The 25,615-nt window shown below is 47.4% G+C and overlaps 1 protein-coding gene across 2 annotated transcripts in view; it reads left to right on the top strand.

Annotated features, from left to right (window-relative positions):
• Positions 1-25,615, top strand: part of Cep89 (centrosomal protein 89) — a 44,318-nt gene that overhangs the window by 1,699 nt on the left and 17,004 nt on the right. For both annotated transcript variants that reach the window (XR_015047978.1, XM_021167138.3), the window contains exons 3-11: positions 4,031-4,189; positions 6,637-6,814; positions 11,043-11,151; positions 15,771-15,799; positions 17,832-17,874; positions 19,199-19,417; positions 19,812-19,954; positions 21,841-21,891; positions 22,452-22,535. Coding sequence is in view for 1 of the 2 variants with exons in the window: in XM_021167138.3 (XP_021022797.1) it covers positions 4,031-4,189; positions 6,637-6,814; positions 11,043-11,151; positions 15,771-15,799; positions 17,832-17,874; positions 19,199-19,417; positions 19,812-19,954; positions 21,841-21,891; positions 22,452-22,535 (1,015 nt within the window). In the remaining variant the exon portion in view is untranslated. The remainder of the gene's footprint in view (positions 1-4,030; positions 4,190-6,636; positions 6,815-11,042; positions 11,152-15,770; positions 15,800-17,831; positions 17,875-19,198; positions 19,418-19,811; positions 19,955-21,840; positions 21,892-22,451; positions 22,536-25,615) is intronic.

Here is a 25,615-nt window from a genome sequence, read left to right as displayed (position 1 = left end):
TAAGTACACCGTAGCTGTCTTCAGACACACCAGAAGAGGGCATCAGATCCCATTACAGATGGTTGTGAGCCACCATGTGGTTGCTGGGAATTGAACTCAGGACCTCTGGAAGAGCAGTGCTCTTACCCGCTGAGCCTTCTCTCCAGCCCTCTCTTTTCATTCTAGGGATCACTGTCAGTGTCTGCCAGGATTTTAGCCACTTGTAAACTTCAGACTTATTTCTATAGGGTCTTGCTTTGTGGCCCAGGCTGACCTTGCATTCAAAGCAGTCCTCCTGCCTCAGCCAAGAGTATGAGCCACTATGTCTAGCTAGTCTGATTTGTTGTTGTTGTCATTTAAATGTTTATTTGTAGCCAGTCCGTCGGGTGGTGGCACACTCCTTTAATCTGAGCACTCAGGAGACAGAGGCAGGTGGATGAGTTCAAGGCCAGCCTGGAGTACAAAGTGAGTTCCAGGACAGCTAGGACTACAGAGAAAAACAAAACAAAACAAAAATTATAAAGTATGTGTATATGCCTTTGTATGTGCATGTGTGTGTGTGTGTGTACTTAGATGTGAGAACCCTTGGAATCCAGAAGAAGAGGACATTGGGTCCCCTGGAGCTGCTGTTATAGGTAGTTGTGAACCACCGAGCGTAGGTGCTGGTGACCGAATCAGAACCTCTGCATGGACGGCGGTATGCATTCTTTAACCCACGGATCCGTCTCTTCAGTCCTCTGCTACTCGGTTTTTAATCTGTAAATTGATTTGGTTATTAGCGATCACTAAGAGCTAGTTCCACTTTTGAGGGCCACTTTCTGTGTGATCTTTGGTACTGGTATCTTCTGTGCATTTGATTAGAACATAAGCCCCGAGGGCTGGGGATCGGGCTCAGTGAGTCCGAATTTGCCCAGCATACTGGGAGCTCCCGGATTCCCTCCTCAGCACTAGAGGAGGAAAGAGCTCTGTGCTGATACAGTGTGTGATTTTGCCTGCAGTACAGAGTCTATCGCACAGAGAGCTATTTATTAGTGATCACTCTGTGTCAAGTAGCCCAGGGGGCATGGAACAAGCAATGTCTCTTCCACCCTTTCAGTAACACTGTAAGAGGGACTTATGGTCACCCCTATTTTGGGTCACCTGTGAGGTTCAGCTATTGATCACCACTTAGAATGTCATGGCAGTAGTCCCACTGGCGAGGTGGTCTGCCCAGCTCGTCAGTGTTTGTCTTGCATCAGTGAGACTCGAGTTTATGCAGCCTGGGCACCTAGAGGGTTAGCTTTCCTTCCCTTGTCTGCAAAACAAATGAGATGATAGCTTCAGGGTTAGCATGCTGTGGGCTCATAGAAAGTCTTTTTCCACCAGGGCCTGGTGGATCTGTAGAGATGGCTCATCTGATAAGAGCATGTGCTACTTTTGCAGAGGACCTGGGTTCAGTTCCCAGCAACTACATGGGACAACTCCCAATTGCTTGTAACATTGGCTCAGCCTCTCTTGCCCTGTCCCCACTTTAGATAAAGAGATACAGCCCAGTGTTCTGCCTGTGTTCTGACCCTGAAGTAAGCTGGTGTTCTCACAATCCTGTCTTTCTGTTGGATTTGATAAGAGTGCTCACAGATCTTGGGAGAACTTGATGCAAAACACAGCCCTTGGAATAAGAGAGAGTTTATTCTGAGCCGGAAATGAGTGGCCCTGGCCAGGGAACAGGATCCAGGTTCTGAGCTGACTCTGAGTGGTCCAGAAATATGGACTCTGGTTACCTTGAATGCTATGCTTCAGTGTAGAAGAGAGTAATCTGTATAAGTCAGAGAGCAAAAGGAAGTCAGAGATAATGCATTTACCAAATACAGTGGTAGAGTCATTGGGGAGGCAGGCTACTGCCGAGCATGGATAGTCTGTAGGTTTCATATGGAGGCTTACAGCTTTCTTAGGGTTTGTGGAAGCCACTACTCTCTCAAGTTCAATAATATGTCCCATGAGTTTTCCCGAAGGCACAAAGAGATTAGGCCAGATCAGAGGTTGGTTGTAACTAGCTGTGAAGTCTTGTCAGTTTTTGGTCTTGAAGCAATCCGCCTCTCTAGCCACAGCTCCTGTCAGTCCATCAGGTCTTCCACACAGATGTGGCTTCTTCGGAAGCCTTGGATTTGCATGTTTTATTGGTTTATTATGGAGGCTGTTTTACTCTTTGTTTTGGTTTTCTTTGAGGTAGGGTAGCCCAGGCTGGCTCTAGACTCATGTGATCCCCCTCTTTCAGTCTCCCAAATGTGTGTCCCCATGCCTTGCTTTATAAAGGATGTTTTAAAGGACACAAATAGGCATATGAAGTGATCAATAGGGTAAGGTGTGGAAAGGTCCCATGCACAAGTGTTTCTGTCTCCGTGGAGTTGGCTGTCATAGCACCTGGAAGTGTTATTCCCATTCCTGGAAGTTCCCATGTATTCCACCATCCACAGACTCCACCATCCACAGACTCTCCATCCTCAGGCTCCACCATCCACAGACTCCACCCATCCTCAGGCTCCACCCATCCATAGGCTCCCTTCATCCACAGACTCCACCCATCCTCAGGCTCCACCATCCACAGACTCCACCCATCCTCAGGCTCCCTCCTTCCACAGGCTCCCTCCATCTGCAGGCTCTCCACCATCTTTCATTTTTGGGGCATGGGTGTTGGTGATAGAAGCCAGGGCCTCACTCACACTGCTCTTTTGTGTATGGAAGCTTCATTGTGCAGGTACAGCTGATGAATGGTCATTGGTCATTGTCTCCAGTAGCTTTGCTGTGGACAAGAGCAAACAAAAAAAATGGGGATCAGTGACATAGCAGGGCTTGGTGGGCGGTGCTCAGTGAGCGGTGGGGTCAGTAACATGGCAGTGCTTGGTGAGCAGTGGGGTTTGTTGTTTAGTTTTGGGTTTGTGAAGTGTTTTAGTGTGTGTTTGTGTGGTGTGTGGTTTATATGCATGTGAGTGTGCAGTTTGTTAGGTGGTGTCTTCCTCTGTTCTTAGTCTTGTTGATCTGAGACAGATCTCTCACTGAATTAGAAGCTTGCCTTTGGGGTTAGGCTGGCTGGCCAACCAATACTGGAGATACACACATGTGTTTAGTTGATATGTCTTTTCATCATTACAAGTTTGTGTGTGTGTGTGTGTGTGTGTGTGTATTCGAGCACATGCATGTGTACTTTTCTGAGACAGGGTTTTTCTGTGTAGCCCTGGCTGTCCTAGAGCTTGCTTGGTAGACCAGGCTGGCCTTGAACTCAGAGATCTGCCTGCCTCTGTCTCCTGGGATTATTGGGATTAAAGGCACGTACCACCACCGCCTGGCTATTTATGTTTTTGTTTTTGTTTTTTAAAGTCAGGGTCTCACTTTCTAGCCCAGGTTGTGTAGACCTGGCTATATAGACCAACATGGCCTCCAACTCCCAATGATCCACCTGCCTTGCCTCCCAAGTGCTGGAATCAAAGATGTGTGCTACCATTTCTGGCTAAAGTCTTCCTGTATCTCATTCTTTTATTTCATTCTGATCTTTTGTTTTAGTAAGAAAACGATTTGAATACAGGCTTTGCATGTCTGACTGTGTAGATTTACAACCTGGTGTGACACCCTATTGGCCAGGTCAGCAGTTCTCAGCCTGTGGCTTGCAACCGTGACTTCATTGGGGGTCCCAGATCAGACATCCTGTATAGCAAGTTTACATTATGATTCATGACAGTAGAAAAACTAAAGTTATGAAGTAGCAATAAAATGATTTATGATTGGGGGTCACCACAACATGAGGAACTGTATTAGAGAGTCGCAGCACTAGGAAGATTGAGAACAGCTGGACTAGATAAAGTCTTTACAAATCATTTAGTTGCTATAAAAAAGGACTGCATATATGATCATACAGTCAATATGAGAGCTAAATGGGGATTCTGATAGGCCATCATGGTCACTCGAGAGCTGTCGGTGGGCCATCAGCAGCCGCAGTGGACAAGGTGAGCCTTGCCAGGTCAGCCTGCAGCTTGGGTGCCCACTGCTCAGGGCCTCTTTTGCATGTTTCTGTTCGTAGGTCTGCTCTGGCTGCCGCCATCCTGGCAACCACGTTGACGGGACAGACAGTTGCCATTCCCCAGCCTCGCCAGAGATCTCGGTCTGAGAGTGATGCCTCCGACATTGAAAAGGACAGCTTCATCAAGCCTTACGCCACCACTTCCGAGCTGAGGCTGCGGTAGGGATGTGCTGCGACTCTGCGTCCTCTCAGGGCTGGAGAGGGCAGCTCGGCATGGCTGTGTCCACTGTGCATGGGGCCGTGTGGGGTGGAGTCACCAGGTTTCTGTCACTTGTGTCCAGGAGGCACTGACAGGGACAGTGATTGTTCCTTTAGTTCTGAGACAATGTCTTTCTTATGGACCAGGCTGGCCTCAGACTATACTTCTCAGGCTTCGGGCTCCCAGGCAGCCAGGATTATAGCAGTGTCCTGTGGGACCTCAATTTTTAATATAGCTAGTTTTTCTTCTAAGAATCGCATTTCTACTGAATTGAACTGGAAAAAAGGATATAAAACCATCGAAGGAAGAAGGTCCAGGTGAGGGCTGGGTTAACCCTGCCATATTTTAAAGCACAGTGCTAAATGGTGACAGAAGTGTGAGCCTCTCAGCTCAGCGGTGAGAGGTGCTTGTGGGTGCACTAGGCACCTGAGACAGCCCAGGGAGAAGGAAGGACTTCAGTACGTCAGCTGACGTATGTGAAAACAAATCAGCTTTGAACCTTGTCCAAATCCTACACCCCAGTCAGTGCCTATGGGATTAAAGGACGGTTCTAGGTATTCACGCATGTAAGACCATGAACTCAAGTGCTGGGTCAGTGGCCATGTACTTCTAAGCTAGGAACTTCGAAGGTAAAATAAGTTGATTTTTTTTTTTTTTGAAGGGGGATGCTGGGGGCTGGGAATTGTGGCATCTATAGTCCTAGAATTTGGGAGACAGGACTTGAAGGATCAGCAAGAGTTCAAGGCTATCCTTGTCTCTACAGTAAATTTCAGACCAGCTTGGGCTAAGTGAGATAGTGTCTCAAAACAAAAGCCAAGCAACAAATGTAGTTGTTTTGCAGTCCTAGGGGGTCAGTCCTGGGTCCTCTACATGCTAGCCAAAAGCTGTACCACGAGTTATGCCCTCAGCCAAACATTTTTCTTTTAATCATATGTTAAAGAACATACATTATCTCCCATTCAGAATGTTGAGTGTAAGATCTTAGTAGTTGCTGGGTGTGACGGTACACGCCTTTAATCCCAACACCCAGGAGGCAGAGGCAGGCCAGACTGAGCTACATCACAAGTTCCAGCCCAGCCAAGGCTATGTAGTGAGCTCATCTCAATAAACAGAAGACCAGGGCAGGAGAAGATGGCCCAGCAGTGAAGAGTACAGCATGCAGCGTGTAAGATCTTGCAGAAGACCAAGTTTGGTTCCCAGTGTCCACAGTAGGCAGGTCACTATAATCACCTACAACCCCGATTCCAGAGGAACTGGATGCTCTGGCCTCCGTGGGCACCTGCTCTCACAAGCATTTACCTGCACACAGGCACACACACACACACATACCTGTGTTATTGTCTTTTAATAAGTGTAGTACGGTTTTCTTCTTACCCAGCTAGCTCCCAAATAATTGAGACTGGACAATTACATTTATTTAACTTGCTTTAGGGGAACAACAACTGAGCAGGATTAACCTATTTTAATCCTCTCTGGTAATCTGGCTGCCTCCCAGCCCAAACCCCTGAGATACTTGCGTCTGATGGCTTTCTCTGTTCTATGTCTTTTTTTTCTCTCATAGTGTCCCCATTGCTAATCTCCACTTCCTCCATCTCTCACCCCTTCTCCCAAGGCTGGCAGGAAATCCAGCCCTATTCTCTCCCTGCTCAGTCATTGGCTGTTAAGCTCTATTTATTGACATATCAGGGAACAATTGGGGAGCCGGTATCTACACTAGATTGAGACAGGAGATTCTCAGAATAAGGATTGCAACCAGATACAGGGGAGACAAAAATCAGCTTTTGAAACTTCACACAGTCAAACACAATAACATTATGCCTACATACCTGTAACTAAACAAATACATACAGCCTTACTAATAGCAGATGCAGACACGGCTCAGAGGTCAAGAGCATTGGCTATTCCAGAAGACCCAGGTTCAGGTCCCAGCACTCACGTTGGACCTCTCACAATCTCCTTTAACTCCAGCTCCAGGGGAGTCCAGCGCCCTCTTCTGGCCTCTGTTCATGTTGATATACATATAAGTAAAAATACGTCTTTTAAAAATAGTGAGTTCTATATGTGCAGAGTATGAATATGAAAGCAAGTATAAAGCAATTAGAGGGACGCAGAGCAGGCCCTGTCACACAGCTAGCTGCCAATGAACAGTGTTTTACTGTTACAATACTTCTTTGGCATGGACCTGGAGACAGCACATTTAAGATGTGCATAATGGCTTGGTGGGGTAGTGTGTGCCAGTAATCCCAATACTTGGGAGGCTGAGGCAGGGGGATTATAGGTTTGGGCTAGCCTGGGCCCAAAGTGAGATCTTGTCAAAAAAAAAAAAAAGTGTTCCACTATTAGTGTTATTAGTGTCAAGTGCTAAGTCAGTTGTTTGCTTATTTTATTCATTAATGACCTAACACAGGCAAAGCTGGCAGAATGAGCCGAGAAGGACGTCATTACCATCCTTTGAGATGTTAGGCTACGGGGAGGATGAAGATGCTGAAACACAGGTGTCAACCAGCTGCAGGGAGTCAGAGTCCACCTGGAAGGATGTGGGAGATGGCAGAGATGCTACGTACACTGTGCCTCACAGGGACCAGGTAACCTCCATGCTCCCAAGCTGCCGTCTGCCTGTTACCATGGTTACCGCCTAGCGCACCAGCAGGCATCGCCTTCCCTCTGTTCCACTGCTATCATGTTCAGATGTTCAGCTATGTGTCTTTCTGGATGGAGTAAAGCTTAAACTTCTTGGTTTATCTTTTTTGGTTTTTCGAGACAGGGTTTCTCTGTGTAGCCTTGGCTGTCCTGGAACTCACTCTGTAGACCAGGCTGGCCTCGAACTCAGAAATCCGCCTGCCTCTGCCTCCCGAGTGCTGGGATTAAAGGCGTGCGCCACCACGCCCGGCTCTTGGTTTATCTTTTGAAGTCAAGTCCTTCAAAGGCAGAGATAAACATCTTTATGAGGATGTATGGGAATCTTCTTTTGCTGTGTATATGTGAGTAGTGTGCTTGTGTGTATATTATGTGTATGTGTATAGTGTGAGTGTGTGTGTATGTGTTATGCTTGCTTGTGTGCATGCAGTGTATGTGAGTCCATGTGAGTGTGTGGGTGTATGTGTTATGCTTGCTTGTGTGTGTGTGTAGTGTGTGTGTGTGTGTGTGAGTGTGTAGGTGGTTTGCTTGTATGTATGTAGTGTGTGTGTTACACTTGGGTGTGTAGTGTGTATGTGTAATGTGAGTATATGTGTTATGCTTGCTTGGGTGTATAGTGTATGTGTGTGTAGTGTGTGTGTTACACTTGCTTGTGTGTGTATAGTGTGTGTATGTGTAGTGTGTGTGTGTGTGTGAGTATGTATTATGCTTCCTTGTGTATGTATATGCGTGTGAGTGTATGTGTGTATGTGTTATGCTTGCTTGTGTGTGTGTATGTGTGAGTGTTACACTTGCTTATGTATGTGTGTGAGTGTGTATGTTACTCTTGCTTGTGTGTGTATTGTGTTTTGTTGTTGTTATTTGTTTATTTTGTGGGGACTGGATCTAACCATGTAGCCTTGAGCTGGTTAGTTTGAAACTCACTCTGTAGATCAGGCTGTCCTCACACCCACAGAGGTCCGCCTGCCTCTGCCTCCTGAGCGTTGGGAGTAAAGGCGTGTAAGTAAGGACACCTCAATTGTCCCCTTTCATTTTCTCGTCCAGATTTCCCCCAAGCTGGCTTGCCATCATGGCATTGCACCTCATGCTGCATTTGAGTAGGTGTGTTCACGTGACTGACATGATGAGCACTGTCACGAGACTTGCATGTTGCTCTGTGCTAGACCCCGTGCTTTCCTGGGGTCACTCAGTGCCGGCTGGTACAGTCTTGTCACATGGTCACATGGTCACATGGTCACACACTAACGCTACGGCTTGCTTTGCTTTCATCTGGCGTTTTATCCCTTGCTTCCACTCCTCATTACAGGACTTCTGACATTCCACATTTGCTTCTAAGCTTTCTAACTTACTGTACGTGGAGACGTGGGCTGTATTAGAATATATTCATTTGAATGATTGTTGTTAGGTGTATATGATTTTGAAATCTCATCTAAATATCCATTTCCCCTATGTCTTAGTCAGGGTTTAAAACATCATGACCAAGAAGCAAATTGGGGAAGAAAGGGGTTTATTTACACTTCCACATTGTTGTTTATCACCAAAGGAAGTCAGGACTGGAACTCAAGCAGGTCAGGAAGCAGGAGCTGATGGAGGGATGTTACTTACTGGCCTGCTTCCCCTGGTATGCTTAGCTTGTTTTCTTATAGAACTCAGGACTACCAGCCCAGGGATGGCACCACCCACAATGGGCCCTCCCACCTTTGATCACTAATTGAGAAAATCTCTTACAGCTGGATCTCATGGAGGCATTTCCTCAAGGGAGGCTCCTTTCTCTGTGATAACTCCGGCTTCTGTCAAGTTGACACACAAAACCAGCCAGTACACCCTAATAACTTATTTTTTAGATTTATTTATTTTATGTGTGTGAGTGTTTTGCCTTTAAGTATGTTCACTACATGCATGCCTGGTGTCCAAGGAAGTCTGAAGAGGGTGTCAGAGCCTCTGGAACTGGAGTTACAGATGGTTGTGAGACACTGTGTGGGGGCTGGGAACTGAACCCATGTACTCTGCAAGAGCAACCAGTGCTCTTAACTGCTGAGCCTTCTTTCCAACCCTCCCTAATATCTATTTGACTGACATTCTTCATCTTCCCTTTTTTGGAGTATCTTCTTTTTTTTTTTGGTTTTTCTAGACAGGGTTTCTCTGTATAGCCCTGGCTGTCCTGGAACTCACAACTCACTCTGTAGTCCTGGCTAGCCTCGAACTCAGAAATCCGCCTGCCTCTGCCTCCCAGGTGCTGGGATTAAAGGCGTGCGACACCACTGTCTGGCTTGGGGTATCTTCTTTGTTTTTGTTTTTGTTTTTTTTTTGTTTTTTTGAGACAGGGTTTCTCTGTGTAGCTCTGGCTGTCCTGGAACTCACTTTGTAGACCAGGCTGGCCTCGAACTCAGAAATCCGCCTGCCTCTGGGGTATCTTCTTAACATTAAAAATTTTAAAGTTTATTTGTGTGTGTGTGTGTGTGTGTGCGCCTGTATGATCCTCATGTGTAGGTACACATACTGTGTGGTGTACATGTTTCCACCTGTGTGGAATCTCTTCTCCTTCCACCTTTAAGAGGGCTCCAGGGGTCAAACAAGGGTCCCTGACTTGCACAGCAAACACCTTTTCCCAGTTTTCCCCAAACCACACCATCTTTTCTGTCTCTCTCTCTCTCTCTCTCTCTCCTTCTTCCTTTCTTTTATAAGGGTTCATGCTATTTTTCAGGGACCAACCGTTATATATTGTAATTTCTTTTTTAAAATATTTACTCGCTTTGATTTTTGTGTGTATGGTGTTTTGCCTGTATGTGTGTCTGCACACCACACACAGGCAGTGCCGACACAGTTAGAGCTCTTTGGATCCCCAAGATTCGGAATTACAGATGTCTGTGAGCCACAGTGTGGATGCTGAGAATCAAATCTGGGTCCTAAGGAGGAGCAGCCTGTGCTCTCGACTGCTGAGCCATCTCTTCGGCTCCTCTTTCCATTGTTCAGTCCAGCCTTTCCATCTCCCTGTCTCTGTTCACACGTGTCTGTCCCCCGCCTTGTGTGGCAGCGTCACGTCACTTCCCCAGGCAGCTGTGCCTTTCACGTTTATTTGGCTGCTGGTGGTTTCTATTTGAATTTTCTTAAGAGCAGTGCTGAAGGAAACATTCGCTGACATGTCCTCTGTTATGCATGTGCACGCACACACACACACACACACACACACACACACACCCCATGGGTGTATGCTTCGTCATGGTGTATGTGGACCGTCAGACGTGTGTGCCATCCACCAGAGAACTAATAGATCTGGCAGACAGTCTCCCAGGGGTGCCATTGACATTTTCTTCTCAGTCTCACACTTGTGACTGGGAGTAGTTTAAGGTTCTTTCACAGGTGACCAAGGCTGTTCATTCCCAGGAGATAAAAAGCAACTGCTCACTTTGTTTCTTCTTCTCTGAAATAACAAGTACATTAGGAAGGAGCTCTGTCGACCGCTCACCCTGAACCAGGCCACCTTGGAGCTCTTGGCTCTGAGATTCCTTTTCTATGATCATCTCGTGGGGGCTCCTACCAACTTCCTGCCAGCCGCAGGAGTATCTTTCCCATGACCCCCAGCCCACAGTGCTTGGCCATGCTGATCCCAAGCAAGTTTTTGCTGGAGAGTCAGTCGAGCTAGGCTAGTGCACCTGAAGGGCCCAGGTGCTAGTGTACCCACAGGATGTGTTTCCTGGCTCCTCCTGTTGGCCAGTTGCTCTGTGGCCCTGCCCTTCAGAGCCCTGTTACCTTGCATGATGACAGTGGAGAAGTAATCCCACTTTTATCAGGAAACGACACCAGCAGTGGAGTCACATAGTGATCATCATGGACCTTAGCCCTAGACAGTTGCCCAGGTGAAGGTTCTCCCAGGAAGGCCAGCACTTCTTGTCACTCAGTGCACTTTCATAATGGAACACCAGAGCTGGGTGCCGTCCCGAGCGAGCCAGGAGCACCCCCTTTCCTGAGCAGGTCCCTGCAGGAATGTGGAGAGGAAGCCATCCAGGCAGTATGGGATCTGAAGCTCCCCACAGCCTAAATACAATAGCCATCGACTGTCTGCCCGGGCGTTTACAAGGTCCTGTGGGCATTGCATGAAGTACGACAGTTGATCCATTCGGAGGATGTGTACAGCTAACAGGTCCCGCATGCTTGTTCCTTTCTCATACCCAAAAGGTACTGCCGTCCCAAAAGGTGGTGAGAAAGGATGATGCTTCTCAACCAGACTGGCTTTCAGATTCTTCCTCCTCCTCCTCCTCCACACCACAGCACACTCAGCAGAAAGGTAAGGAGAGAGTTAACCACGGGAGCATTTCTGGTTACCAGGTCTGGGGCCAGCACCCCGCTCTCTGTGCTGTGGCTTGGAGATTCTAACCAGAAAGCACTTGCCATTCATTCTCACTACAAGTGATGGGCGGGCCAGATGTACGGTTGCCCTGACCATATAAGATGCTCACTTAGAGGCTGTGTTGTCTGTTCTGTTTGTTGGCAGAGGACTCCGGCTCACGAGTTTATGTGCCTTTCCCTCTGGCCCTGCCATCATGCAAGCTGCAGGGCCTGGCGTACAGTGGGCCATCAGTGCAGGACTTGTTGGGTGACACATGGATGTATAAGATGTTTCTGTCATAATTTTGGAATGCACACTGACTTTTTTGATCTATCTTAACTGGCCCAATGAGAATTCAACCCACAAGGGCAAAGATAGGAAGCAGTTTTGAGATCCCTAAGGAGAAAGGGAGGCAGAGAGCCTGCCAAGCAGCAGGAAGCCAGCAACTGCTTTGTCAGGACCCTTGAGTTGCTTGAGCTTGGGGCACAGTTGCGGCATGTGTTCGTGTGAATGCATGTGTGTGAAGGGGTGCCATGTGAAGAGGCCAACTTAAGAGCTGTGCCTCAGTAGCTGACCACCTTGATTTTGAGAAGAGGTCTTGTATTGGCTGGGGACTCACTGATTAAGCATGACTGGCTGGGCAGATCCCTAGGGATCCACCCGTCTCACCTCCGCAGTCCTGGGATTACAAGTGTGTGCCATCACACTGCATTTTTATGTAGGTTCTGGGGGATTAAAATCGGGTCCTGATGCTTGCAAGGCAGCCCCTTTACCAACTGAACTGTCTCCATAGCTCCCTGGGACACTTTCCATGTCACTCAGTCTACATGGTGTCTGACTGAAAACAGAATGGCTATTCTTCAGCTATTTATTCCTGCCTCAGCCTCCCAGTGGCTCACACAGTGGCTTACCTCATGGATCACACATCAGCCAGGAGTCAACCAAGGGACAGAACCACACAGTGGTTTACACAGGGAAAGACTCAAGAGTGGTTAAAATCTAAGAAGATTGCCTAGTAAGGGGTAAAGAGAATGTTGCAGATGTGGGAATCGTCAATATGTTGTAGCCAGTCGACACAGGGCATCTGAGGAAGGCGCAAACCTGAATTTGTCTCACTCAGAGCTAAGGCCCAGGCCTCACTGCAGGGGCTGTGGCTGTGGCGTGCTGGAAGCCAGGTTTGCTAAAGTCTAACTCTCTAGGGTAGGGCACCAGAAAAACTACCCATAGAGAGGTTTTTGTTGCTTGCCACTAATAAATAATAAAGGAAAAATAAAATGGAGGCAGGAAGCAAAGATAAAAACAACTTATGGCTGGTCTGTGGTGGTGCACACCTTTAATCCCAGCACTCTGGAGGCAGATCTCTGTGAGTTTGAAGTTAGCCTGGTCTACAGAGTGAGTTCCAGGACAGCCAGGGTTATACATAGAAACTCTGTCTTAAAAAACTGAAAAAAGGAAAAAAAAGAAAAAGCCTTGTGGAGGAAGTTTAATGGGCTCAGGATTTGAAGGCACACTCCATCATGGGGAAGCTGTATGTCTTAGTTAGGGTTTCTATTCCTGCACAAACATCATGACCAAGAAGCAAGTTGGGGAGGAAAGGGTTTATTCAGCTCACACTTCCACGCTGCTGTTCATCACCAAAGGAAGTCAGGACTGGAACTCAAGCAGGTCAGGAAGCAGGAGCTGATGCAGAGGACATGGAGGGACATTACTTACTGGCTTGCTTTCTTATAGAAGCCAAGACTACCAGTCCCGGGATGGCACCACCCACAATGGGCCCTCCCCGTTTAATCACTAATTGAGAAAATGCCTTCCAGCTGGATTTCATGGAGGCATTTCCCCAACTGAAGCTCCTTTCTCTGGGATAAATCCAGCCTGTGTCAAGTTGACACACAAAACCAGCCAGTACCCCATGGCAGCAGGGATGTGGCACTACGTCAGGAAGCAGAGCGATGAGTGCTGGCACTCAGTGAGCTTTCTCCATTCTGTTTAGGACCCAGTCCGTTCAGTGGTGCCACCACACTTAGGATGGATCTCCCCACCTCAGCCCAATTTAGACACCCTGCCCCATGCCCAGAGGCTTGTCTCCGGGGTGTTTTGGATGCTGTTGTGGACAGTATTAACCATCACATGGTGTTGAGGGGCAGTCCCAGCAGTCATGGTCATCAGGGAGTTTTGATTCCTTTGGAATTTTGATAGGAAGGATGTGTTCATGTGTGAATTTTCTCTCTATGAAGATTGGGGTCAAGCCAGCACAGCATGACATATGCTAAGAAACTTTCTTAGTTGAATTGTTAGCACCCCTCATCCATACAGAGACGAGAGATGAGATCTGAGAACTGTTAACTTAGAAGACAGCAGCCAGGTATGGGGGTGAGGCAGGAGGGTGGGGATCAGGCTCAGCCTGGCTGTGCACTGACACCCCGTCGGAGAAGCAATGAAAGCTCTGGCCAACAGGGCCTTTTCTGAGACTGGTATAAGGGATAGGGAAACAAATCCATCCCCAGAGCCAGGTGGACCTCGGGCCAGCAAGATGGCTCAGTGGAGAATGACACACACACATAAATCAATGTATTGATTAAAAGAAAGAAAGAAAGAAAGAAAGAAAGAAAGAAAGAAAGAAAGAAAGAAAAGAAAACAAACTCTCCCATGTGAGAGAGATGGCATCCATGGGCTCATCCCTTCATATTCAGGTTGTAGAGGAGGTGACCAGATTGCAGACTGTAGCCTGGAGTGCCAGAACAGGGGACACAGTGACACAAAGACCAGGAGAAGTAGGGTAGAGGCACCTAACATGTAGAGAAAGTAGTTAGACGATGACTTAAACTCACAGACAGGGCTGGGTGTGACCATGTGCCCTATACATGCAGGTGGTCCAGGCTGTGGCACAACATTTTGGCTGAATGTAGCTAGTTGGTAGAGTGCCTACCTAGCGTTTGTGAAGCCCTGGGTTAGAGCTGCATGTAGTGGTACATACCCGGAACCCCAATCATTTAGGAGGTAGAGACAAGATAGGAATTCAAGGTCATCTTTGGCTCTGTAGGATGTTCAGGGTTAGCCTGGGCTGTATGAGACCCATCTTAAAAACAGCAGAACTGTGTTTCGGGATATTTGATTTCACTGTGAACCCTGAGATTGTGTTATTGACTGAAAAAGGCGGTTTCTCAATGTGGTGTGGTTCAGCCTTAGCACACACCTTTAATCCCTCTGGCTGGAATACAGACATGCCTTTAGTACCCACATTTAATCCCAAACAATGAAGATAAAGTTAGTTTTTTTTTTTTTTGTTCTTTGGTTTTTCGAGACAGGGTTTCTCTGTGTAGCCCTGGCTGTCCTGGCACTCACTTTGTAGACCAGGCTGGCCTCGAACTCAGAAATCCTCCTGCCTCTGCCTCCCGAGTGCTGGGATTAAAGGCGTGCACCACCACGCCCGGCAAAGTTAGTTTGTAGAAGGAAGTACCCGTGTTTGAAAGTGATGTCTAATTGAGGGGCAGACAAAGTGACAAATCAGAGAAAGATTTAACAAACTAGGATATGCCCAACTCTCTTGAGAAGAGAGGGAAAGGGAAGCTACTTAAGGGGCAGTGGGAAAAAACAAGGAGGCAGCTTTACCAGTGTTACAGAGACAGGCTGCAGAGAGAACAAGCTAGGTACAGACAGCATGAGCCAGAGAATGAAAAGGAACCACAAGATTGCTAGAGATAGTCTGAAGCCAAGCAGAGCAGTTCTGGAGAGGCAGGGAAGGGGAGGGGGAGGGGGGCAGAAAGAGAGGTGGGAGGCAGATAGAATCAGTCAGCTTGGGGAGAAGTTTGAGCCAGAACAGCTGAGTTAACCAGCCAGCCAGAGATCTGAGTGAAAAAACAAAAAAGGGTGAGCTTTATTCAGCAGTGATTCTCAGAGGCCAAAAATTCTAGGATGGCATGGAAACGAGAAACTTCCATGACTAGGTCTAGGAAGCAGTCAGCCTCAGAGACAATTATGTCAGGCACATAAGTTACTCTACAGAACCGAACTGCTACTGCTGGGAATTTTCCTGAGTTGGGAAGTAGATTTAGAATTCTGAGTGCATTAAGCTTCCTAGTTGGTTTTCTGGGCCCTGTAGAACTTTTTTGTTTCCTGTCTTTCACAGTGTCTGCTCTTCAGCGTGCTATTTACACTCTCCAGATCAATGGTGGGGAGTTAGAAGCTGCCTAGGTGTCCCACTTGCCACTAGAGAAAATTGCCAGCCAAGGCGGATGGAGGGTGTCTTCCATTACCCCACGAGGACAAGACCCCTGCCATATCTGTTTCCATTTGTATCGATGAGCAGTTTGCTATTTGTATGACTTCATTTGTGTGCTCCTGTGGACATGAGGGACAGAGTGGAGTCAGATGTTGGTCATCCTTGGCTGGCAGGAGCAACGTGTGACTGGGGAGGTAGGGAAGAGCAGTGTGGGAGACAGATAGCCTAGTTAAGGTCAGGCCACTGCCTTGCTCTACACTTGGGGACAAGGTAAGTCTCTGGGTTTATCGGTACACTCTTCTCATGTGTCTAATTTCTTATGCTTTTAAAACTTTCCATTTTCTCCTTTTTAAACCAGATGTTAAACACTCTGCTCTGAATCTAGAGGTAAGCTTATTTTCAAGAATTCCTATTTTAAAAAGTAGACTTTTCACTATAATTTGTCTTTGATTTTTTTCTTTTATTTTTATTTTATTTTACTTTTTGAACCATGTGACTTCTGTCCCTGACTCTATACTGTGTTTCTGTTTCCTGATTAATACATGTTCAATTTCCTTTGCTTCCTTGGGTGAAACCAACTTAATCCTGATTTGTGATCTTTTATTTCCTCATAATAACACTGTTGTATTAAAAGGTCTTCTCATAAGAGGTCTTTCTGCTGCATGCTTCACTGACTGACCTCCTCCGTGGTGAGGGGTTCGAGAGAGTGACTCAGGAGAGGCATTGAGGTGGATTGCTGGGGACTAAGGGGTTTGTTAGACTTGTTTATACCTCAAGCAGACAGACACAGAGACAACAGAGCTCCAAGGGGAGCCTAAGCACCAGAGACAGATAACATCCCAGGGTCTCCAGAGTGCAGGAGCTGAGGAATTGGAGGCCACATGGCAAAAGCAGGGAATTCCTTTTATAGCTTTCTCAGGACGAAGGAGGTGTCACAGCACAAGCCTGCAGCCAGGCACGGAAGGGGGAAGCAGGGGGGGGGGTAGCAGGATATGTGGTCATACCCACTTTGATGTAAACCCATTTTCCAGGAGAGAAATCCTGCTTCCAGGATGCTTGTCATGGAGGCACTTGAATAGATAGTGTCTCAGCAGGGCTCCTGTTAGTCTCTGTAAGAGGGGGCTGCTGTGGAAACCTGAGTCTACTATCACATTCACACACACATACTCACGCACACACACTCATGCACACACAGATACATATATACACACACACTAACATGCGCACACATACACACTCACAAACACACACACACACCAATATTTTGAGGTACTGGGTCTTGAGCTGAGCTCCCTGTGTTTGCTAGGCAAGTACATTTTGGGATAACTACATTCGTAGTGTATGAACTGAAGACACGAGTGCTCCATGGTATGGTTAAGGGAAAGGCTTTAGAAAGGAGAGTCTAGCCAAGGACTTCTGGAAGAGTCCGGAGCAGAGAGCGAGAGCAGTAGACTGAGCATGGCCTGGACCTGGTCATGGGCGGGGAGAGAAGAGGGGAGAGTGAGAGATGAAGACAAAGAGAAGCAAGAGAGAGGGAGGCCAGATGTGAGGCCAAGAGTAGCTGAACTAGCGGCGCTATAGGGAGCATGAGTAGCTGAGGGAGGGGAGCCCCTGAGCTGGAGGAAGTTTGGGGGAGGGGAAGGTGAGAAGAACTAGGTACTTGAGATACTGAGGGAGCCTGGCGGCCGGCATGTGCTTTGGTGTGCTAGTAGGCACCACAGACAGCCATTTGTCCCTTTTGCCAGCGGTAAGGAAGTGGCTCCTTTGGTAGAGGGGAACCAACTTCACGAGCTCCTGAGGAAAACTGGCCCTTAATAACCCAGGTGCAAGCACTGAAAGAAGCCTTCCCTGAAGTTTCTCCTTTTAGGAATTTAATAGTTAAACATGTCTCCCCAGATGTGGTGGTTCACACCTGGATTCCCAACACCTGGATGGGATTCATCTCAGCAGGAGGATCCTAAGTCCCTGGGTCAAGGCTGCAGATCCTGTCTGAGAAAACAAAACCAAAGCTTACTCAGAAGCCATACACAGTGGGAGAGCTAAGGGCAGCGCCCAGCCTTCTGTTCCCTGAGAGGCAACCATGATCTAGTTTCTCAGCAGTTAGAACCCGCTCTGCCGCCTAGTGGGCCATCAGTGCCTCACACTCACAGCATGTCACATGCTTTAGTTACAAAGTGAAGAGACCTTCAGTGAAGATACAGTCACTGCACACTTAGGCCCGGAGAGAGCCTTCCCCAGGGGTTCAGTTGTAAGAAAACAGGAGGGGTTAAAGTCCAGGTACTAAAGAAAGATTCTCAGGGCCAAGTGAAGAGGAAGCTCCACCCTCCACCTGCAGCCTCCCTCTGTGTCAGTCCCTGCCAGTCTCTGCCAGTCCGCTGTGAGCCTCACACATAATCACACTCTGTCTTTTCCTCCCTAGGGTGAGAAAGTACGGTTGCATGAAAAGCCTCCTCCCTCCCCAGGTACTGGCCTTTTGGGGTTCACTGTGATGGGCATGCTTAGTGTTTACCGAGGGCCTAGAAGAGTCATCTGAAGGAAAGTCTGCAGCTCCCTGTGAAGGCTCTGGGGTCTGATGCTGTGACTAGCTTTGGGAAGGTGTCACTTACTACTAGTGGGGTGAGGGTAGGCTTGTGGAGAGAGCCCAGGACCTGGGGTGAAGGGTGGGCCTGTGGGGAGAGCTCAAGAGTTTGTGGGGGGTGTGCCTATGGGATGTGCTGAGCCCTTGGATGGGGGTGGGCGTGTCCCTGTGGGATGTGCTGAGCCCTTGGGTGGGCGTGGGCGTGTCCCTGTGGGATGTGCTGAGCCCTTGGGTGGGGGTGGGCGTGTCCCTGTGGGATGTGCTGAGCCCTTGGGTGGGGGTGGGCGTGTCCCTGTGGGATGTGCTGGAGGCCTGGATGTTGGTGTTCAAACAAGGGCTCGGCTTGAGGGTTGAGCTTTGCCAGGCTGACCTCTACAGCTGGGGAAGCGGCTGTAGAGTTCAGAGTGGGTTTGTAGTTTGGGGCTGTTATATCTCCTGTCACTCATCTGAAAGTATTATTTTATCTTTCATTTTGATTAACTGTATTTTGGCTCTTTCTTGGGGATTTTCATTATGTTCTAAGAGCCCTGTTGCCCTAACTTCTGGTTCTCAGGCTCCTTCTCCATTGAGAGCAGTCTCTTGTAAGGCCTATGTAAAGTCAGGTTGTTCATCACAATGATTTGCAAGAGGTTCGGAGTAGGATCCTCAGACATCTATGTGCCCTGGGTTTGGGAACATGGGTTCAGGTCACTCCAAGCAACATTTTCCAGTATGGAAGAAGTTATATTAACTTTTATGGTCACTGAGCACAGCCGTACATTCCAGGCCTTTACCAGCTGCACTGAGCAGGTTACCGGCAAAGCCAGGAAACCTCTGCTGTCTCAGACAATCTCTGAAAGTGTCACTAGTGTTAGGATTGGTGGGGGCTAGTCGGTTACTAAGTCACTCTGTTCCAGAAGATTTACCTGATAGGCAAACGGATGCTAAGTATGTAGCATAGAAGCCCCTTCTGCCTCCTCTGGCCCTGCCACCTCTCTACATGCTGCCCAATGTGCCCGATGTGCCTTCCCCTGGGCACCCAGTCTGTTTGGACACCAGGGACACGGCCCCAGGCCTGATGCGAACTAGTTGCTCCACGTGGCTTTTGGAATAAAGTGTCAAATGGTTTTGATGTGAGCTGGTTATATAATTATGTGGACTAACGTATCAAATGTTCTTTGATGTGAGCTGGTTACAGAATTATGTGGGCTTTCCTCTGTATCCTTTAGATGTAGCTGGTAGAGTACATCAGAGATACACAGAAATAACCAAAGAAAAGTTTGCGGAGTTAAAAGAAGAAACTGTGCATCTGTACTCTGCAAACCAAGCCCTCAGCCTTGAACTGAGCGCCCTGAGGCAGGCAATGAAGGACTTGCAGCTGAAGCTCAAGTTGGTGGAAAAAGACAACAGGAAGCTGAAGGAGACAGAAAAGGCTTCCTCTCAGGAAGGTGCGGCCCCCTGGCACCGTTACTAAGGGACAGTCAGGGCTCTCTTTTTACTTTGAGAATTGATGGTGTATGTGGATATTTATGCTGTAATATTTAAGGCTACATTTGTACCTTTCTGCTTATTGAATTTTGATTTTTATCTGCCAGAATATTTTGGTTAAATGTCTTAACTTATTTATATAAATTATTACACACACACACACATATATATGTATATGTGTGTGTGTATATATATATATATATATATATATATACACACACACATATATACACACACACACATACATACAGTGCACTACTACAAGGGAACAAAAGACTGACTAGAAGTTTATATAAAGTCTTGGTGACTCGGATATGATTGGTTGTAGTGTAACATTACATCGCTGTTTTTCAGGAGTCACACCTGAATTGCTTTGCCTAAGGAAGCAAAGCCAAGGCCTGGTGGATGAAAACGAGGGGCTGAAGATGATTGTCCATCGACTGAACGTAGAACTCAGTCGCTACCAAACAAAATTCAGGCCTTTGTCCGAGGAAGAGGTAATGTTTCCAACCCCAGAAAATCCGTTTGTTTGTCTTTAGTCTTTACTGTTGAATTGATTTCTGGTTCTTGAGATGTTCTTGGTAGTTCACACCTTTAATCCCTGCGCTCGGGTGACAGAGGCAGGTCTATTTGTGGGTTTGATGCCAGCCTGATCTACATAGTAAAACCCAGAAAACACACACATGCGCGCACACACACACAGCTTGTCAGCCCGGTATTTAACAAGATAAGGCAAAGGCGTCTTGGAATCTTGAGTTTGAGGCCCGCTGGGGCTACACAGTAAGCTCAAGGGTAGTCTGAACTATACATTGAGACTTTGACTTTAAGAAAAAGAAAGGGGGCTGGAGAGATGGCTCAACAGTACTAACTTGCTGGTGTTTCAGAGTTCTCTTCCCAGTACCCACATCAGATCTCAATCACCTGTAGCTCCAGGGCAAAGATCTCTGACAGCCTCTTTGGGCCTCTTGAGCGTACTTTCATGCACATAAACACAGGCACTCATAATTTAAAATACAAGTAAGTCTTTAAAGAAAGATCATTTTGTTTGTTTTTTTTGTTTGGTTTTTTGTTTGTTTGTTTGTTTTTTTCAAGACAGGGTTTCTTTATGTAGCTCTGGCAATCCTGGAACTCTCTGTAGACCAGGTTGGCCTAACTCAGAGATCTGCCTGCCTCTGCCTACTGAGTACTGGGAGTAAAGATGTACCACCATGCCCAACTAAAAAAACATTTCTCTTTCTTTCTCTCTCTCTCTTTCTTTCTTTCCTTCCTTCCTTCTTTCTTTCTCTCTTTCTTTTTTTTAAAGATTTATTTATTTATTATACACAAGTACACTCTAGCTGTCTTTAGACACACCAGAAGAGGGCATCAGATCTCATTATGAGTGGTAGTGAGCCACCATGTGGTTGCTGGGATTTGAACTCAGGACCTTTGGAGAGCAGTCAGTGCTCTTAACCACTGAGCCATCTCTCCAGCCCAAAACATTTCTTAAAAAAGACATAATTATTCCATCAAAAAAAAAAAAAAAAAAAAAACAAACCCAGAAAGCATCATCGTTCTCTCCTCTCATGGCTATGACAGGAGACCTGCTAAGAACAACTTAGGGAGCAGAGATTTACTTGCGCTCACGGTTCAGGGGCTGCGGCCCACTGTGGCAAGGAAGCTGCCAAAGTACAGCATGACTTGTTTTATCTCTGCAAACCAGGAAGCCAAGAGCCAGACTGGGAGCAGGCGTAGCGTGCCATGCTCAGGGCCTGTCCATGCCCTGTGTCTTGTCAGATGGGCCCCACCTCATACAGTTCTTCAGCTTCTGCAGATAACTCCACCAGCCAGTGACCAAGTGTTTAAGCATGAGCTATGGCAGCATCCCAGATACAGCCGTAGCACGGGACCAACCCACCTCCTCCATCCCATCCCATCCCATCCCATCCCATCCCATCCCATCCCATCCCATCCCATCCCATCCCATAATGAAGGCAGTGAAGACCCTGGAAACCAATGGGCCAGTGAAGAAACATAAAAAGAAGATTTAATGGTTCCCATCAGCGTCTCCATTCTCAGCCTGTTCTTCAGTTACAACTGTTATAGAAATTCGTCAGATTGTTACTCAAGTATTTACAGGGTCCGGGCCCTTAGCCTCTTACTAAGTAAGATAACAGAGGCGCCTGCCTCTGCCTCCCACCTTCTGGACTTAAAGGCGTGCACCACCACAGCTGTCCTGATGTACATTCTGATTCTAGGGATTTGTGTATTTTGAACGTTTCATAGAAATGTGGTTATATTATAAGTGGCCTCTTGTGATTGATTTCTTTCACTTGTATGATATTAATCTTTCTTTTTAAGTGATGCTGACCAACCATGTCTTCGATGTGTGCTTTATTCTCAGAGTTCCCATATCCAAGGCCTCCCATCCAAGGGCCCCACACCACCCTGGTTGGTAAGTGAAACTTATTCTTTTTTTTTTTGAGACAGGGTTTCTCTGTGTAGCCTTAGCTGTCCTAGAACTCACTCTGTAGACCAGGCTGGCCTTGAACTCAGAAATCCTCCTGCATCTGCTTCCCAAGTGCTAGGAATAAAGGCGTGTGCCATCACTGCCTGGCATGAAACTTATCTATTCTATTCTATTTATTTATTTTGTTTTTGTTTTGAGACAGAGTTTCTTTATGCAGTGCTGGCTACTCTAGAACTCACTGTGTAGACCAGGCTGGTTTTGATCCGCCTGCCTCTGCCGCCTGAGTGCTGGGATCAAAGGTATGCACCACCACTGCCTGGCTAAGTAAAAGTTATTTAGTCTCAGGCCCATATTCTCTGGCTCTGTCAGTCTACAAAGAACCATAAGTGTGTTGTCTTGCCCCTTAAAAAACAGATGAGCTGGGTGGTGGTGCACATCTTTGATTCTACACAGAGAAGCCCTGCCTCAAAAAGCAAATAAATAAAGATGAAGAAGATAAAGAAAAGAGCTATGTTAATCATCTTTTACTCCATTATTCCACCTAGGTGGATATAAAGTATCTCTCACCACTGTTGCTGGCTTATGAAGACAGAATGAAAGAGAAGGACAAACTCAGTACCGCCCTGGAGGTAGGTGGGCAGGTGTCTCAGAGACAAACTGTATCAAGTAAGACCACTCAGAGGACAGAGACAGCCCAGAGGTGAATGTGCCTAAAGCTGTTGAGGGAAGGAGGGTCATGTTGGGAGGCAGGGAGGGAAAGAGGAGAGAAGGAAGGTGGGAGGAAGGAAGGAGTGTTTTTGGCAAAGCATGATAGGGGGGCGGTGCTAGGAGGAGGGGCCTGCAGAGATGCAGTGGGTCTGCAGAGATGTGGCTTTGCGAAGTGGTAGTTTGGGCGATGTAGCCCCATGGAGGTAGCTCCATTTGAGTGGAGATCTTGAAATGCAAAGGAGCAGCAAAGGGTAGAGCATCATCCCTGACTCTGCAGCTGTGCACATCACCAGCAGAACAAATGCGGGGCAAGCAGAGATTATATTCAGGGCATTTTAGGGAAACTTAACACCCCTGGATCCCAGGAAGCCCTGACCCCAGAGGTGTATCATGATCGGGTTGTTGGCAGTATTAGGAACAAGGATTTGTGCACTTCTGTTTGTTCTTCTAGTTCCTGAGAATGCCAACCATCCCAACTGTAAATGGACCAGGCCCTGGCATCATCTACACCTTCTATGCCTCACATACACTTCTGGGGTCTTTTGTGTAGGGCCAAGTAGGTCCCTGTATTGGAAGGATTCGGGGAGAGAGCATTGGTCTTTGAGAGGTCCTGAGTGGGACAGGTCCTTTAAAAAGTGAACAAGCTCATCTCCATACCTGTTTCATCTTGTGAACCTTAAGCTCTATTCTTAGACATTGGGTTTTTTAAAAAAATATTTATTTATTATGTATACAGTGTTCTGCCTGCATGGATGTCTACACATCAGAAAAGGGCACTAGATCTCATTACAGATGGTTTTGAGCTACCATGTGGTTGCTGGGATTTGAACTCAGGACCTCTGGAAGAGCAGTTGATACTCTTAACCTCTGAGCCATCTCTCCAGCCTCCTGGACTTTGGATTTTTAAGAGCATAAATTATCTCAAATTCACGGATCAAAAATCAGTAGTAAAATTTCCATCTGGGTGCTCTTTTAAAATCAGGGTCATCCCACATTTTTTTCTATAAGAACCTGTTAATAAACATTGCAGGCTTTGTGGGCCAGGTAGTTTCTGTCCACAGATGCTCAGACTGCTGTTGTAGCAGGACAGCAGCCCTAGATGGCATGCCAGGGACTGTGTTCCAATGACGTTCAATAAAAAACTAAACAGCTGTCCCAATGGCTTCAGGTCGCCAAAACAGTTATAAACAAACAAACAAGCAAGCAAATAGCCATGTGGGCTGCCGGCAGCAAATGAGTGTGTCCTAGAGTGAGGCAAGAGGAGGGAAAGGTGCAGGCACGCCGCTGTAACAGGGATGTAGCTCCTGCCTAGCGTGCACACGGCCCTAGGTTCATCCCAGCACTGCAGATCAGTGAACAGGGGACTATTTCTGTGCATTTCTGAAGAAGTGTGAACACACAAGGTCTGCACAAGACACCAAGGGCCACCTGGGACTCCATAGCGAGGCCTAGGTTAGGAGCCCTGATGTCTGCCAAGCTGCATACATCAGGGTGTCTGGCTGACCACGCTGATGCCGCTGAGCTGGAGAGTGTCTGCCGCGCACAGACAGGGTTAGGAACCCCCTGCACTAACAGCCTTACCCACTCTCCGAAGCTTCTGTCCAGAACCAAAGGACCTAAAATACCTTTTACCATAAAACTCCAATTTCCTTATGGAGCAAGGTACAGGACAGCCAGGATTACACAGAGAAACCCTGTTTTGAAAAAAACAAAAACAAAAAACCAAGCAACCACAAAACCCTTTCAGTTTGCCCTCTCAAGTCTAAACACAGAAAATCTTCTAGTTTTGATTTATTTTTATCCTTCCTTCCTTTAAATTTTTGAAGTATTTGGCACTTATAGCAAAGTGGCGTCATTAGTAGTCGACTACTTAAAACTCAAAGTTCTTTGTCCCAGTGCACGGTGACACTGGGGTGACTTGGATGTTCTCTCGGGAGACGGTGCTCCTGAGGACACGAGGGGAGGGGCTTTCTGCCCTCCGCCCTCTGAGCAGCTCGTCACAGCTGAGACTGTGTGGGTGTGGGTGACAACATCCATGAGACTGTGTGGGTGTGGGTGACAACATCCATGAGACTGTGTGGGTGTAGGTGACGACATCCATGAGACTGTGTGGGGTGTGTGTGACGATATCCATGAGACTGTGTGGGTGACGACATCCATGAGACTGTGTGGGTGTGGGTGACAACATCCATGAGACTGTGGGGGGTGTGTGTGACGACATCCATGAGACTGTGTGGGTGTGTGACGACATCCATGAGACTGTGTGTGTGACGACATCCATGAGACTGTGTGTGGGTGTGTGACGACATCCATGAGACTGTGTGGGTGTGGGTGACAACATCCATGAGACTGTGTGTGGGTGTGTGACGACATCCATGAGACTGTGTGTGGGTGTGTGACGACATCCATGAGACTGTGTGGGTGTGGGTGACAACATCCATGAGACTGTGTGTGGGTGTGTGACGACATCCATGAGACTGTGTGTGGGTGTGTGACGACATTCATGAGACTGTGTGGGTGACGACATCCATGAGACTGTGTGTGGGTGTGTGACGACATCCATGAGACTCTGTGGGTGACGACATTCATGAAACTGTGTGTGGGTGTGTGACGACATCCATGAGACTGTGTGGGTGTGTGACGACATCCATGAGACTGTGTGGGTGACGACATTCATGAAACTGTGTGTGGGTGTGTGACGACATCCATGAGACTGTGTGGGTGACAACATCCATGAAACTGTGTAGGGGTGTGTGACGACCGACATCCATGAGACTGTGTGGGTGTGGGTGACGACATCCATGAGACTGTGTGGGTGTGTGACGACATCCATGAGACTGTGTGGGTGACGACATCCATGAGACTGTGTGGGTGTGTGACAACATCCATGAGACTGTGTGGGTGACGACATCCATGAGACTGTGTGGGTGTGTGACGACATCCATGAGACTGTGTGGGTGACGACATCCATGAGACTGTGTGGGTGTGTGACGACATCCAT

This window comes from Mus caroli, unplaced genomic scaffold (genome assembly GCF_978045245.1).
Source record: "Mus caroli unplaced genomic scaffold, Mus_caroli_1 scaffold_8, whole genome shotgun sequence".
Lineage (NCBI taxonomy): Eukaryota > Metazoa > Chordata > Mammalia > Rodentia > Muridae > Mus > Mus caroli.
The sequence above is the reverse complement of the archived record's forward strand: the minus strand, read 5'-3'. Positions and strand labels throughout refer to the sequence as shown.